This window comes from Antedon mediterranea, chromosome 10 (genome assembly GCF_964355755.1).
Source record: "Antedon mediterranea chromosome 10, ecAntMedi1.1, whole genome shotgun sequence".
Taxonomy (NCBI): domain Eukaryota; kingdom Metazoa; phylum Echinodermata; class Crinoidea; order Comatulida; family Antedonidae; genus Antedon; species Antedon mediterranea.
Window position 1 is genome coordinate 2,807,279 of NC_092679.1, and position 17,382 is coordinate 2,824,660.

The following is a 17,382-nucleotide window of genomic DNA, read 5'->3' on the forward strand; positions in this document are numbered from 1 at the left end:
GGCGTATCATAAATAATGCAATTTGTGGATCAAAAAAGTGAGTCGCGCGAGTGTCAAAACAAAGATTTGGGGCACACAAAAATGAATGAAAATTCAGCAAATGTGGGAGATCGCATATGGAGTGATGGTGAAATTGGAACCGTTAAATATGTCGGAGAAGTAGAATCAACATCTGGTAAAAATGATGTACTTATTATTTGCTAAGAGTGACCTTAAAAGCTAGGCCCATCCTGTCTGTGACTCTCTGTCTGACTGAATGCCAAGAACATCAGAAGAGGGTGTCGCGGTCACAGTGCATATCGGCCGCCAGTCATTTCGGCCGCCGGTTATGGAACGCCTAAAAACATGAAACGCCAAAAAGGACAAATTATATATTTTCAGTTCGGCCGCCTGGCCAGAATCGTCAATATTGTTAATGTATGGAACGCCTTAATTGTCAAAACGTATACATGTGACTATTTGCCTGAATAGACGTGCGTATTCAAACAGCAAGCAATCAACAAAAACAGTCATACATTTTGATTTGATTTGCATGGAGCTGCGCTATAAATATTTTACTATCATTCGCTGTCTTCTTCCTGAGCCCAACAACCTCTAACCCCTAAGTCGTGTAGAAATACTTTAGTTAAAACTACTAAACCAATCGGCTGTGTGATTTACACACGTCTATTCAGGCGATAGGCACATCTATACACCCTTTTTGACAATTAACGCGTGCCATACGTTATTAACAATATTGACGATTCTGGCGGACGAAATGAACAATACATATTTTTTTTCTTTTTGGAGTTTCATGATTTTGGGCGTTCCATAACCGAAATTACTGGCAGACGAATTGATCAGACACCGGTGTCGCATGGTGTGACTTTCGCCTAGCACTGCCAGTTGACTATCAAACTTTGGTGACTTTGGCCTAGGCCTATATATAGTTTTAAATATTGTCAACTCTACTGGATTGTGGTTGTTTTCTTTTCTCTAGTATAGGCCTACAGTATATGCATTTTTATTTTTTTAATTAAAAAATTATTTAAACATTTTAATTAGTATAGTAGGGGCCTATATGCGTTATTTAATATATTAATATGATAATTAAATTGTATTTATTTAAATAAAAGCATAGAAAAATGATGACAATCCGTTATAATTTATAACAGGTTTGTGGTTTGGAGTTGATTGGGACAACCAGGACAGAGGAAAGCATGATGGAACTCACAATAAGAAAAAGTACTTTGAAACTAAGTGAGTATAAAAATAGACACTCGGCAAAGACAGAAAAGGAACTAGGCCACGTTGTATCCCACAGAAAAAACCGAAAGATGATCCATTGATCCAAATTTTTTAAACAGTATTTTAACATATAAATATTAATAGTGTTTTAACATTGCCTTTTGAAATTTGATGTATTTTCTTTGTTGTTTTATTGTCTTAATTATACCAAGCAAAACGAATTTCCATTTTAAAGTGGACTAACAACATTTCCTGAATCTGAATAAGAGCTGCGGCATGATTGATATAGAAAACAAGAATAACTCAATATGATTTGTATTTTAGATCACCTACAAGTGGATCTTTTGTTCGTCCCAAGAAAACTGTTCCTGGAGTATCGTTCTTGGCAGCCTTAAAGGAGAGATACATACCAGATGATATCCTAACAGGGGGCATTGACGAAGCTGAGATGTTTGTAGTTGGTGATGGGCAGCAAACCGCTGTAGAAATGGTTGGCGCCAAGTCTATAGTCCAAAGACAAAGGTATCTTATATATAGAAAAGAAAAACATTTTGCCACACATTGCGTGTCATACTTAATCTTGAATTAAAGTGCTGGCTGCTGGTGCTACATTTAAAAAACGACTAGAGATTTCTAGGTCAGTAAATAAGAGTAGCTTTTATAGACTAGTGTGACCAGACGTCAATATTATCATTGTTATTATGTTAAGCCATGTTTAAACTATCAAACTTTCTGTGACAAAAAATGTGATGTGCCCATATATGGACATGATAATGTCATTTCACTACCATATCTGGGCATGTCACTACCATATTTAGGCATGTCACTACCATATTTGGGCATGTCACTACCGTATTTGGGCACATCACACTACAGTACTCCATATATTTATTTAATTTCAGCAACTTTGCCAGACTAAAGAATGCGGTACTTAGAGACTTGAAAATTAACCGATGCAATGAAGGTTCAGTTGTACGTCAATTGATCCCAAATGTCACAGAGATTGACCTTTCAAAAAACCTCATTAATTCACTTGAAGAAGTTGCGATGCTGGCGAACCAATTGCAGAATTTACAAGACTTGAAATTAAGGTAATAAAGTAGTTAATTTTAAAGTTAGATAATTTTAATCAAAACATTAAACATTTAGTGTAAGTACAAAACCATAATGAAGATTTTTATTTTATGGAATTTGAAAATCGATTTACATGTCAGAGAGCAAATTTGTTTTCATTGTAAACATTTGTTTTAATTATTGGTAAACTTCAACATTTTAATAACGTTTTTTTTATTTCAGTGAAAACCGCTTCAGTCTTCCAAAAGATCCCAGGTCATTGAGGTCATCTTTCATAAATCTTCAAAATGTGTTCCTTAATTATGTCAACTTCACTTGGGAAGAGGTAAGTTTATTATTATTATTATTGTTTTGTTATTATTGTTTGTAAGAATGATGAGTGTAGATCGTCGTGAGGTGGTTTCCCGAATGATCGTAAAATCAAAACGGTACTGGGTATGACCAACTAGCGTTATTGTCACCGGCTAGTCATCCATTCATAGAAGTACTAATGTAGTAGCCTACCTGTACGGTGACCATAGAATGTGACCCGAGGCATGACTAACTACAACTTTTAGATGATAGAAAGTTGAGAAAAAATGTTACGAGTAGATGTACGACATGAAGATGTTTATGAAATTATGTCAATAATGTTTACACACTAGGCATACAAATAGTAATGTTTGTTAGTAAAAATAATTTTGAGTTAATAAGAATAAGATATAAGGAAGAAAAGCAAAGAGACTATGGAGCGGCTATTCCTGAATATACAATACTAAGTATCGTAGATTTAAATTATAAATTTTAGGCGATCTTGTCAAAGGTCAAGCGCCATATAGCCTGCCACGTTTCGATATTCAATATTGAACTTGACCCTTTTCTCTCTTTTGACGGTATCTAAAAGAAGTTTCAGATGTTGTCTCACTTTAAAGATGTATTGTCCCCCTGGACAAATATTTGTTTACATCTTTTTGTTGAATATGCCATTTTAATGTCATATAATAGTTATTCACTTTAACCGAAAATTGGATGGAAAAAAGAATTATTTAACTAAAAAAACTGTAATTTAAAGCAAAAAATAGTCTAATTGGCTGCCAGCCAATGAGTTTTTGGTTGAAGTTAACCGTTTATTTTGTCATTTTATAAGTGAAAACAATATATTTCAAAGTTTTTTTCTACAGAAGTGATTCAATTTGGAATTACAAAACAACCTATTCAATGTCTGATTTTATTAATCTCCATTTTTCATGTTTTTGGGGGATAATACATCAAGTCCCTATGCATCTGTTTGTAATAATCAATCTTCTCCTTTTGTATTACCAAGTAATTTTTCATTTTTTATTTAGATTGAATTCTGTGTTCCAATGTGGCCTAAGCTACGTCAACTCCACATTTGTTTTAACAATATCACAACTATCAATAAGTAAGTTAACAACACTTCTCACAGTTTGTAAAGCTTGGTTCCCACTAGAACGTAACGCAAGGACATAAACGCAACGCAAGCGAGTTAAAGCTTGGTTCCCACTAGAACGTAACGCAAGGACATAAACGCAACGCAAGCATTTTAACCAATGACAAGCAAAGTTATAGACAGTTAGCAATCACAAGCGAATAAGCGACCGCTTGTGATTGGTCAATTCACTTGCGTTGCGTTACGTCCTTGCGTTGCGTCGCTAGTGGGAACCATGCTTTAAGAATAAATTGTATGTTTGAATATTGGTTGAAAATTTCTATTAAATGATACTACTGTATGCAGTTTAACTGATTTACTTTATCAGGATGCACTTTATATATATTTAGTTATCATTTTGTTGTCTTATATAAAATGCGTATAAATATTTATTGTTTTTCAGATTTGACATTGAATTATTACAAAATTTGGAATTATTAAACCTTGAAGGAAACAAGATTTCAGATTGGAATGATGTCCTACATTTTGCAAAATTACCAAGGTAATCTCTGAATAAAATCCATCATCAAGGTGCTTCTTCCATATGCCAATTTATATATATATATATATCCAATCTGCAGACAGTTTTGTTTCTATCTTATTATATCTTGTCAATGCAGTTCAGGTTTTGAAATGTACTGCAGAACTGGCACAATATATAGGCTGAGCCAGTTATATAGGACATACTATATACAGTATATTGATTTGATATTTGATATTTGATTTTCCAGGCTAGAAATGTTGATTTTGAACAAGAACATGTTGACACAAGTTGCTTTTAATGATGTTGGACCTGACGGTAAAACAGAGTCATTTCCATCTCTCAAGTCAATATCACTTACTGATAATTTACTGTCAGATGTAAGTTATACTGTAAAACCAGAAACTTTCGCGAGCATTAATCTTTCGCGAACGTCAGTCAATCAAAATACAGTACTAAGTAGCTTCAGGTTGTATTAGGGTCTTTATAACACAAATGTCGCACATATGCGATCTTGTTACAATATTTACTTGTACTTTATTTTTCAAATTTCAAGTTTTATGTTGCAAAAATGACTGATGTAACTGATTCGCGAAAGTTCACGTCGCGAAAGTTTCTGGTTTTACATTATACAATGTGTTGCCATTCTGGCACCGGTATACTTTGATACTACAGGTTTATAAACTAACTTGACAATCGCTGAGTAATTAATTATCATGTTTGCTCGTATGTGATATTTTAAAAATTTTAGTGGCAGTCCATAAATGAACTTGAAAAGCTCAAGAGCTTGGAAGACACTCGGACAAAGAAAAATCCATTTTGCCAACAAGAAAAGTTATTAGACACCAGGCAGATAATAATTGGCAAGATTGGCAACTTGAAAAGATGCAACAATGCATTGGTAAGTAATAGTCTTTGGATTTGGAATATGTGTGGCAACATTTCTAAGGTACTGTAGGAAGATGTAGTGGAGTTGTGGCTTGGTGGTTATGATGCTTGGCTACCAATCTGCGTCCTGGGTTCAAGTCCTGTCATATGTCATGATTTTTTTCTGATGACAAATTACAACTCCACTCCCAAAGATTTTGTTAATGTAGAGCAAATAAGTAGGTCTTTTAAATATCATTATTTTTTATTATGATGGTTATGATGCTTGGCTACCAATCTGAGTCCTGGGTTCAAGTCCTGTCATATGTCATGATTTTTTCTGATGACAAATTACAACTCCACTCCCAAAGACTTTGTTTATGTAGAGCATTTTGTGTATATGTTTGTCTTGTGAACAGGATTGCCACCTTAAAGGATGGTGAATGAATTTGCTTGTCATTGGCAATTTACCTAAATACATAAAAACAAAACAAAAAACAAAATAGAGGATTAATGTATTTGTTGATACTGTTACGATCACTTTTGGCCTAAGCCAAAATACCTAAATAACAACGAGGTTTGGAACAAACAATAGCCAACACTCCATTTAATTTCCTTTCACAATGCATAAATACATAACAACACAACTATAGAGTTACAAAAATGAGTATGATACCGAGTGGTTGGTTTGCCTAGGCATCCGTACATTCAATCACAACTTTTCCATTTATGTTGTCCTTGCGTCCTGCCTCGCTTCCAGTCTCGAACACAGTTCGCTGCAAGTCTTTATTCCATTATTACACAGTCGCCAGTGCCATATCCACTGTCTTATTTCTTATCCAGAAAGCCTACCATCTCCGACATGTACAGTCTTATGAGTGAGTCCTTCCCTTGTCTCACACACCCAACACAGCTTTCCAAAATACTGCGCATCATCACACTCCATTCTGATTCGTCCACTTGACCACCGGTGACTTGATTCATTTGCATGCGACACCTGATTATTGTCACACGTAACAATACACAAAAGACCTTGATCAATATCTTCCCTTTAAAAAAAATATCTAAGCAAAATTAACCTCTCCATGTAATGAAAGAAGTGTTATATCAAATTTTCTTTTTGATTTCCTAGGTGTCCGGTATGGAAAGACGAGGTGCAGAGCTGGATTACCTGAAGACATTTGGCAAGGAATGGCGAGCAAGTGGAGGTGACCAAGATCCGGAAAAGAACAATCCATCGGAGGAATTTCTTAAAAAACATCCACGGTACAAACATCTTATAAAGGGTAAGTCCATACAAGTACAGAGTTATTGTTGTTGCGATTAATCCTCTTGTCCTATAGTACCTTCTATGCTTTAACATGTTATTATTTTAAATCTCTGTCAAACTTTATGTGCCAAAAAATGTGCTGTTCCCATATATGGACATGTTTATATCATAGCAAAACCATATTTAAGCATATCACTACCATATTTGGGCACATCACACTTTTTCATACTGTAGTGTAGACAGAGCTTAAGAGTTGCCTCTCTTTGTTTGCAGTGTATGGAGCTCCAGAAGATTACGAATTAATAACAAAAGTAACCACGTTAAAAAGCGGCTTGATTCAAGTTAACATAACGTGTGAACAAGGCAATAATACAAAGACAATACAAAAGAAACTACCAGGTATTTTTGGTTTCATTTTATTTTTCATACGGCCATAAAGTAATCACTATGATATAGATATCCAAACTTATATAAACATTCACTCTCTCATAAAAACAATGCTTTTCACGTTTTAAATACTCTACTGTAATGTATATTCTTTAAAATGCATTAAAGAAACTAGACGTTGTCAGGCAGCCCAACATGGTCTGCTTTTAGAAGAGTTGATATTAACTAATTCTCAAAACCACTGAGGCTTAATTAATGAGTGTAATATTTTGAACATTAACTTAAGCTCTGTCTACACTATCAAACTTTATAGGATAATAAAATGTGATGATGATGTCATATCAGTACCATATTTGGGCACATCTCACTTTTGTTTTTGATCAAACTAATTTGATAGTGTAGACAAGAGCTTTAGAGAGGATTTGAACCCAGGTCCATTAATTGAAAGCTGCACCTTAGATAACTTTACCACTTATTTTTTTATATTAACCAAACTTCATAAAGCGTCTTTTGTTGGTTTTGTATAGGAACCATGAATATACAGAAAGTAAAAAGCCTTATACACAAGCTAATGAAAGTTGACATCGCATCTCAGAAGCTGACGTACACCAGTACAAAGGTAGTTATGGTTGCTTAGATTTTGTAGCATTTTACGTTATAGTATATGAGCAAATAGGTGGGCCTGGATAAGAAATTTGGGGAAAATAAGTGGGTGGGATTACGCAGAATCAGTTTGGGCTTTAGCCTATTCTCACCTTTGTTTATTATTCATTGGTGACCAAATAAATATTATTGTTGTTATACGTACTCTTTTCTCTTTAAATTTAGCCTAAAGTAGGTGGTGACATGGTATGCTACCTAGTCATATTATGTAATCTAAAATGTTATACACTGTACATTTATAACATACTAAAAAAATGATTACAAATTGACCTTATCTTTATGTTTTTAGTTGACAGATCAAGAATTTGAACTGAACAATGACATGCGCCCTCTATCTTTCTTTGGTATCGAAAATGGTGATACAATACAAGTGAAATGGTAACAGAGAAATATGGTATTCGCTATATTGTGCAATTATTAAAAAAAATTATAAAAATCTTATAGATTAATTGTCTTATAAATGGATTATGATTTGTTTACTTCTATTTTTATGGTTTATTTTTTGATAAACAATATATTTATATATTTTGATGTATGTAATCATTAGTTATATGCAATGAAATGAGCTGTAAAAATCATAGACATTTTTAAATTGTAGAATGCATAGCGGTGCTGCATTCGTAGAAATTTGGCAACCATACCTGAAAAAAGTATAAAAAAATAATACTGTAGTAATAGCTTTGTTGATATAAGGTTTGCTGTATACCATGTGTATTTAGTTCTGAAAAGAACTGTTGAGTTTCTCAACATTTCAATCAATATATTTTAATCATCCTCAGGAGTGAGCTAATAGCTTTTGCGTCATGGAGCTAAGTAATTGTAAAATTTGCTCTAAATTGAAAGTAATTTTGACAAACCCACGACCTCCAGATCACTAGTCTGCCTTTATACATTAAGTTCTGTCTACAATATCAAACTAGTTTGACAAAAAATGTGTGATGTGCCCAAATATGGTAGTGATATGCCCAAAAATGGTAGTGATATGACAAGGTTTGATAGTGTAGACAAGGCTTTACACCATCTAACTTGAACCAGATAGGGTTAGATTTGAGGCCAGAGTAAGTACAATTTAAGTCCGAGTAGGGCAAGACGTCTGACCAATCATTGTATTCTTATGCCTACAATAAAGCACCAACTTAGTTGTCAAATTTAAGCCTGGTAGAAATGTGATCATGATACTGTTTTATAGCGGCATGTCACAGTGAACTTCAATGTTACAGTACACCACCATTCTTCTCCACCAAGGGCCACGCCATGTCACCGGCTGCCAACTACGGCGTAATTACATGTTTAAAATAAGCTGTTTTTTTTAATGTGGTGATCTATTCTCATTGAAATTATTCTTCTGATGCCTTTCTATTCTCTTTGTCTGTTCTTCAACCATTATCTCATCTCTTTGATACTTTGTCCATTATTTGAATCGGCTGGAGGATTTTGGCCATATTGGTCTCTAAAATGTACCCATTGACGATCATTTCGTCTAAGATGATGTGTATCTTCTCTAAATTATATAAAATCTGATAAAGAGTGCGTTAAGAATTAAGTAAAGAAATGATTGGCGTTTGAACAATATGTGAATGTATTTTAACAACACTGAAAAAATAGATTTAAAAGAAAATGAATTTATGTTTTATCATTTTTGTATGAAATGTTATTAAATATTAATTTAATAAGTTCAAAAAGGATACATCCATCTCATTCTGAAAATAAACAAAACATTTATTATCAATTCTAAAGTCAGTAAAAGAAATATCTTTTAGTATCATTCATTATATATTTATTGTCTCTTTTTATGTTAATCCACCAATAGGCATTTCAATTTTTAGCTCAAGCAGTATACATATGAAACGCCATATGTGCCAAAATATTTATCTTTTTACTAATAGTATATTGGGTCAAAACTTGGTCTAGAACCTATTAAATTATAAAGACTTCTAAACATGTAAATAAAAAGTGTATGTACATTACACGTCATTTTGATAAAAGAACAAGCAATTTGATTAACTTACAACACCCTCAAAGTACTTGTTTAAAGTCTCTATAAACAACTGGATAAATTCTAGGCTTGCGACTTCATTCTAAAATAAGAAATATTAATAAAACTGTTTAAATCAGTCCTATACAGATTTAAAAGCATATTAACTGGGATTATGATAATATTTTAAAATGAATTTTACCTCCTCTTCATCAACAGCTAAGATGACAAACAAAGAGCTGTAACGTCTGTACACTATTTTATAATCTTGATAGTTAAAAAACAAACACTATATAAAAGAAAAAAAAGGCACTAAATATAACATACCTTCATAAATTTTCGCAAAAGAGAGAACATTCTAAAAATAAAATGGATTTGAGTTAAAATAACTATAGCGAGGCATTTAATGAATAAGCAAACTGCCTTAAATTGTGACATATTTCAAGAAACTATTTTCATCATCAGAAGAACAACTTTAAAATCTCCACACAAAAAAATCTTTGAAACTCATAATATAACAAACCTGGTCTTTGGTCCGTGTTAGGATGTTTCGGTGGACATCGGATTCAAGCGCTGTTCTGGATTTTAGTGGAACATTTTCGTAATACCGACTGAGACGGGTTCGTCCTTGTTTTCCGATTATGTAGAAATATTTGATCATGTTTTGTTTTTGGAATAGTATTTCCTTTACATCTCGATGGATATAACCTGTTTTTAAAAATAATTACAACACAAATTAAAAGTACATGTACATTTACCTAGGACTACTAATACTATATTTATGGTAGAGTACTGAACTGTAATCTACTTCGGGTCATGTTGTACTGTTGTATTTTTATAATATCTATATTTATTCTGACCAGAAATAATGTGTATTAAAATTTACAATAATTAATGATTTTTATTATTAAACAAATTCAATCCTAGCTACAGTCTTGATATTTGTATCAGTTATTTTGATTAATAATAACTACTTATATTGTAATATGCAACATGGCTACTATATAATATAAACAATAATGTCAAATACATTTTTTTTCTTACCATTTGTGCATTTGTTTTGTTTTTTTTTTATTTTGGAAATTTGCATACCGCCCCCACACATTCATTATATCGCATCTGGCTGAATGCTGCTATTAAGTATGAATACTGCTGTTGGATCCGTTACAAGGTCGAGTCGATGAATGACATGCCTAAGTTGTTTAAAAAAAGCTGATGACGTGTGAACGGATTATCTATCATAAAAAAAATCAAAATTTAATTGTAATTTAAATGAAGTTTTAACAAGTAAATCTATAAAGGATTTTCAAAGTAGGTATACATTAAATTATTACTTATAACTAGGCCTAGGCCTATTTCGTATATGATACTCATAGGGCCTAGCCTAGGCCTATAGTTATACACATGTAGTAGAATATTTCCACAGCGGCTGAGCCTGTTTTTTTGGGACGGGCGATGTCGCCAGCAGGACGCACGCCGAGACCACTCCGTTTGTGTATCCAGGAAAAAGAAAGAAGCCCACCGTCGGCCTAACGTATGGCTGGTGGATTAGTAGAACATTTCTGCCGAGCATTTGTGTAAATTGTATAATATAACTAGGCCTACTAGTACTACTATACTAATCTAATATTACTAATAATAAAAAAGTCAAAATGTTTTTGTTTTTTTTTTAATCTAGGCTAGGCCTAGAGTTGATTTAATAATATTAATAAAAATCTTAATTAATCATTTCGTATAGGCTAGGCTAGGCCTAGCCTAATTAATATTCAAATTTTTTTTTTTCTAGTTCAGGAACTGGTTGAAGTTGAGGGATGACCAATGACCACTAGACGCCGACATACGCCCACTGAAGACAGATCAAACGGGCACGGAGGCTGGATTGTCTCCAATTTTAATCCAACAAATAACCAACAACTTAATATAGGCCTAGGCATGACATGTCAAGATAGAACACCTGAGTTTAAGTCTGCTGTTAAATATATTCAATCCAGAACAGTAAGTTCAAAAGGGGTGTCTAGAAAACTCAGATATTAAATATAATCTGAGTTTTCTAGATCTAGAAAACTCAGATATCTGTCTTTTCTAGATCTAGAAAACTCAGACATCAATATCTGACTTTTCTAGTTCCAAAATGGAACTAGAAAACTCAGATCATCATTTGATTGGTTGGTAGGTCATTTGGATCGTTCCATTATTAATCAGCAGGTAGGTCATTTGAAATATTAGAGTATTATTAAAACTGATTACTGTGTACGTTTTCTTACTAATATTGTAACATGTAAAAGCGGCCTACGGCTTAAACCACAAAGAAAATACAGTGAATGTTACCGTTAAAATGTAGGCTTAAAAATGTACAAGTTGGTGTGGGTACGAGTTGGTTGAGGTATGAGTTAGCCAAGTTGGGAATATGTACGAGTTATTTTGGGTACGAGTTATTTTGGGTACGAGTTGACCACTTCTAGTCTAGTACTGTAGGACCAGGCCTACTCTTCGCGATAGCGCCCACACGTTGAGCCTTGAATTGAGTTTGCTTAGCTAGGCCTAAAAGGTAAGCCTACATTTTAAAGGTGTATAATGTATTTTCTTTATGATTTAAGTCGTAGGCTGCTACTACTACAAGTTACAATAATTGTTATTATTAGTAAGAAAACGTATAATACTGTGTAGTATTTCAAATATGCTACCCTCTAATAATAATGGAACGATCCATTTGATGATCTGGGTTTTTTGGAACTAGAAAACTTAGATTTGATATCTGAGTTTTCTAGATCTAGAAAAGTCAGATATCTGAGTTTTCTAGATCTAGAAAACTCAGATATATCTGAGTTTTCTAGACACCCGTTCAAAAGGAATAGAAAAATATTAATCATCCATTTTATTCCATTTAAAGATGTATTGTCCGCCAAAAACATGAAAAATAAAGATTAATTAAATCCGACTTTGAATATGTTATGTTGTAGTTTTAATAAAGTCATGGAGATATTATATATCTTTCGTAGAAAAAAAAAGAGGAAAAATGATGTTTTTACTTACATAAAATGACAAAATAAATGGTTAAATTCAGCCAAAAACCCATTGGTTGCCAACCAATTTGACTATTTTTGCTTTCAATTACAGTTTTTTCAGGTAAATACATTTTTTTTTTATCCAATTTTTGGTCAAAGTGGATAACTATTATGTTACATTAAAATGGCATATTCAACAAAAATTTTGTTTAGAATTATTTTTTCAGGGGGGCAATTCATATTTAAAAAGATTTCTTTTCATTATCTTTAATTGTATTAATTATTAGTTATGTTTGTTAACATTTGTAATAATTTGGCCACATTTTTGTAATTAATAATATTAATAGTAAAAACATTAATTTTATAGATATTGTAATAAATATACAATATATAATTTTTTCGGAATACTTTTCACATTTTTTAGGGAAATGGAGTTGCAGCACACAATCACAAAGCCTCAAGGCAGGCACAACACAGTGATTTCATGCAAATGGCAAAGTAAGTTCTGTTAGATAGAATTATAGTAGTTGTTTGTATACACTATTTTACCTTTATTTTTTTTTTCCATTTTGAATAATGAGTTGAGTAGGTATTTTGCGTCAAAGATGGCTATTTAACTGTTATATTTCAACTCTTTCTTCAAATTTCCATACTTAAATTTTATTTATCTTTCAGACGTATTGGTAGTGACATTAATCAAACTTTTACAAAATTGGAAAAGTTAACAATATGTAAGTATACAAGATAATTGAGGGGATTAATAAGATGTGTCGTATGTTCATAAAAATCACCTTTGTTATTGTATCAAGTTTTGTGTAAAATAATAAGATAAAAATATTCACCAGCAGATAGACACATCATCATAGGCTACTGTCATTGATAGATGACTGTTTGAGAGAACTTGTTTGCTTCATTTGTCCATCAAACTCAATATTACAGTACTGTATTTGTTAGAAATATGGCCTTTTAAAGTTATATTGTTTACTTTTATTATATTTACCTTTATTTCTGAATAAGTAGAAGTAATAAGTTTTATATAATCAATTTTTATATATTTGACAACCATTTCTTTCTTGTAGTGGCAAAGAAGAAATCTTTATTTGACGATAAATCAGTAGAAATTCAAGAATTGACATATATAATAAAACAGGACATTAACAGTCTTAATAAACAAATTGCTAAGTTGCAAGAGGTAGGTATATTTTCAATGTTGAATAGATTGTGTTGAATAGCGCCCTCTATATCTTATTCAGATTGAAACATTAAGCGTGGTTCCCACTAGCGACGCAACACAAGGACGTAACGCAATGCAAGTAAATTGACCAATCACAAGCGATGGCTGATTCGCTTGTGATTGCTAACTGTCTATAACTTCGCTTGTCATTGGTTAAAACGCTTGCGTTGCGTTTACGTCCTTGCGTTACGTTCTAGTGGGAACCATGCTTTACAATGTGTGTACTTTGTTATATTTGCATTGAATGGTATAAAGCTGTATTGAGTTGTGTATTAATTCATCATACCCCGATTAAAAATCAAATTTGGTACACATCTACTTCTAATAACAATAATATTTATTCGATCACCAATGAAAAATAACCAGGAGTGAGAATAGGCTAAAGCCCAAACAGATTCTACACTCACTCCATACAATACAAACAGTTAAAATAAAACCATATCCAAGAAAAATACAAATAAACTATACATAACATGAAATAAAGTCTTGTCTACACTATCAAACTTTATGTGACAAAAAAATCTGATGTGCCCATATATGGACATGATGTTGTCATATCACTACCATATTTGGGGATATCACTACCATATTTGGGGTCATCACACTAGTTTAAATATTATGGTAACTTTCTAATTTTAGCTCCTTTGTTTTTTTAGTTTGTACGGCGAAATAGCTCGCAAAATGGCAAACAAATGCAAACACATTCCAACACAGTCGTTCTTGCATTACAATCAAAGTTGGCGACAATGTCCAACGATTTTAAATCAGTTCTTGAAGTACGGACACAGAATCTTAAAGATCAGAAAAATAGGCGAGAACAATTTTCGCAAGGGCCTCTGACATCGAGTTTACCACCATCGGCTTCCAGTGGAAATAGTAAGAATACATTTTGTTTTTAACATTTCAACTGATAAAACACCATTTAAATGTGGTGAACACTCTGAAAACTACATACCCTTGTTTCATAGGCTTAAGATGCCATTCACACTTGGGCTGAGGTAAACACTTCTTTAAAAATTCTAAGTGAATACCACTTAAGGGAAATTTTTAATTATTTGGTGATGCAATGAAATATTTAGTATTGAATGGAAATATTTCGCTTATTTAAATTATTGTTAATACAGCCATCCATTAGTTTTCTTGTGATTTAGATTTTCAGAGCATTTGAGGGAATCCAGTTTTGGAAGACTTCACTTTAGTGGTTTACAATTTTAATTTGATATATAGAAAATGTAGATTTCTCCTTGATGGTTTTTTCTCTCTTAGTACGATCGGTACTGATAGATGATGAGACCGCCAGCAGTCGAGGTGATGCCGTCATAAACATGCCGTTTGACGGCGCACAAAGCTCAATGCAAATGGTTGAGCAACAAGACACTTACATAAAAGATCGAGAGGAAACCATGCAAAATATAGAAAGTACTATTGTGGAATTAAGCGGAATATTTCAACAATTGGCACATATGATACACCAACAAGAAGAACAGGTTCAAAGGTCAGTATTATATTTATGACCTTTTCGTCATTGTTTTCCAAAAGTGAAAGTATTCGGTTTTTTATGTCGACACACAATCAAACGATTCTATGGCTTTGTTGTCTTTGGAAACTATTATTTATATTCAGCATTTTTATTTTTTTAATCTCTTTATTCAAGTAATTGAGTTACTGACCTGGTTTTAACCTTTCACCTTTGAACTTTGTGTCTTGTGTCTAATGACCATTATAATTTTCTTTTAAGTCCACACACAATCAAACGATTCTATGGCTTTGTTGTCTTTGGAAACTGTTATTTGCGTTCAGCATTTTTCTTGTATCTTTTTTTTAATCTCTTTATTCAAATAATTGAGTTTTGGACATGGTTTTAACCTTTTACCTTTGAACTCTGTCTGATGACCATTACAATTTTCTTTTTAGAATTGATTCAAATGTTGATAATGCATTTACGAACGTTGAGATGGCTCATGGAGAGATACTGAAATATTTTCAGTCGGTGACGTCGAACCGCTGGCTGATGATCAAAGTGTTTGGTGTTCTCATTGTCTTCTTTATAATATTCGTAGTATTTATGGCATAAGGATGGAATCCCACATATTCCGGGAAAGTCAGCCTTCCCGGCTTTTCCGGAATATGTGGCATAAAATCATCATTAACAACAGAAATATAAAGCTCTGTCTACAATATCAAACTGGTTTGACAAAAAAGTGTGATGTGCCCAAATATGGTAGTGACATGCCCAAATATGGTAGTGATATAGACATCATCATGTCCATATATGGACACATCACTTTTTTTTGTCACACAAAGTTTGACAGTGTAGACAGAGCTTAATGGAACTGTTTCTATAACTCTGTTCAGTATCACAGGAAAATTAAAAAATAGAGTTTCTCATATGTACCACATCTGACGTGTGTATCATAGGCTACTGACAAAATACAGAAAACATGTGATGCATATGTGACACTGTATTACAGAATCTGCTTATAATACTGGGCATATAATGCAATATGATAGAGAGAATTGGGAAGAATTGTTCTATTTGTTGCAAATAAAATGGAAAACTCTTCCAAAATTAACATTTTCCTAGAAAGTTCTGTCATTGTAAAAACCAGACATGGGAAGGTTGAATGCGCCCCTGGTTTAGGCTTGTACTCGTTTCATAAGAATAACCAGTAAAATAGTTTAAAGAAGAGATATTAGAGTGTGCCTAACAATAATAAGGGAATTGTTAATGATGCCTTAACAATCCAATTTGTTGTACTGATGTAAATTCCAGAATGGAGATAGATGACGACAGCACTTAATGTCAACATTTTTTGCAAGACAGTTTGATAAAAGTATTTATTTTTCGGATTTTTCAAAACCACCTTATTTTGTTTTTATTATATTTTTTTCAATATTGTAATCATTTATAATCAGATTCGTCATAACATTAATTAATAGTATAAATAACAAATAATGTACAGAAGATATATTTTACTTAAATTTAGTTTTTATTCCTAACTTAAATATTATGTAAAAACTTTGAATTGATAATATTAACAATGAGTTGTATACTAAACATTGGCATTTTCTTGTTTTAATGTATTATTTTGTGGGTTTTCTTTCCTGTACTGAAATATATTTTTGAAAGGTATTTTTGTTTGTTCCTATTCTATTTGTTTAATTCTTCCCCCCCCCCCTCTCCCTTTTTTTTTATTTAGGTTTATATTGTGCACAGGTTCATGAGTTAAAGGGTTTGGCACTGTCCAGTTGGTCAAATAGATGTGAGTGGTCATCATGTCCGGCCACTAAAGACAAAAATATGTATACACATAATCTATCTATATATTGTATAAATTTTAAGTATAATTATTTGTTTTAAATTAACTGCTATTGTTAGTGTCTTTATATTGTATCATAATGTATGTAACATTAGCTTATTAAAATGTATTACGTAACATAGCCAATTCTGTTGTACCTGCCTATTATGTATGGTCACTAGTGATATAGGCTAGACCTGCCCCAAGTCTGTATTTATTGTCTTTTTTTTTATTTATTTGTTTTTATTTGGACCGCGGTTTTTGTGGAGTATCCAAACTCAAGTAATACACGTATGAAACGCCATATGTGCAAAAATATTTATATCTAATATTAAGACAAAACTCCCTCTGGAGCCCAGACTAGATATAGGCTAGCTACGCTTAACAACAGGCTTCATTTTTTGGATAAGAATTTTTTAAACTGAAGACATAACCTGTAATAGTACAATTAACCACATGCCCTCTAGAGTA

General features: G+C 32.6%; 3 protein-coding genes across 3 annotated transcripts; 2 read left to right on the forward strand and 1 right to left on the reverse strand.

The window, feature by feature from the left end:
• Window positions 1-51: 51 nt before the first annotated feature.
• On the forward strand, window positions 52-8,565 carry LOC140060500 (tubulin-specific chaperone E-like). The gene is made up of 13 exons (XM_072106747.1): window positions 52-175; window positions 1,155-1,239; window positions 1,552-1,749; window positions 2,130-2,318; window positions 2,524-2,626; window positions 3,627-3,703; window positions 4,134-4,232; window positions 4,462-4,591; window positions 4,963-5,112; window positions 6,211-6,364; window positions 6,622-6,747; window positions 7,263-7,354; window positions 7,688-8,565. The coding sequence occupies exons 1-13, from the start codon at window positions 82-84 to the stop codon at window positions 7,778-7,780; spliced, it is 1,590 nt and encodes a 529-aa protein (XP_071962848.1). The 5' UTR covers window positions 52-81; the 3' UTR covers window positions 7,781-8,565.
• A 213-nt stretch (window positions 8,566-8,778) lies between these two features.
• Window positions 8,779-10,034, reverse strand: LOC140060501 (AP-4 complex subunit sigma-1-like). Its single transcript, XM_072106748.1, has 5 exons — window positions 9,897-10,034; window positions 9,576-9,662; window positions 9,408-9,476; window positions 9,087-9,098; window positions 8,779-8,915 (listed from the first exon to the last, which is right to left on the reverse strand). Exons 1-5 carry the CDS (start codon window positions 10,032-10,034, stop codon window positions 8,787-8,789), a joined length of 435 nt encoding a protein of 144 aa, XP_071962849.1. The 3' UTR covers window positions 8,779-8,786.
• Window positions 10,035-10,558: 524 nt separating this feature from the next.
• LOC140060652 (syntaxin-5-like) lies at window positions 10,559-17,186 on the forward strand. Its single transcript, XM_072106951.1, has 8 exons — window positions 10,559-10,684; window positions 11,160-11,368; window positions 12,803-12,876; window positions 13,054-13,109; window positions 13,458-13,570; window positions 14,269-14,488; window positions 14,879-15,107; window positions 15,527-17,186. Exons 2-8 carry the CDS (start codon window positions 11,192-11,194, stop codon window positions 15,684-15,686), a joined length of 1,029 nt encoding a protein of 342 aa, XP_071963052.1. The 5' UTR covers window positions 10,559-10,684; window positions 11,160-11,191; the 3' UTR covers window positions 15,687-17,186.
• The last annotated feature ends 196 nt before the right edge of the window (window positions 17,187-17,382 follow it).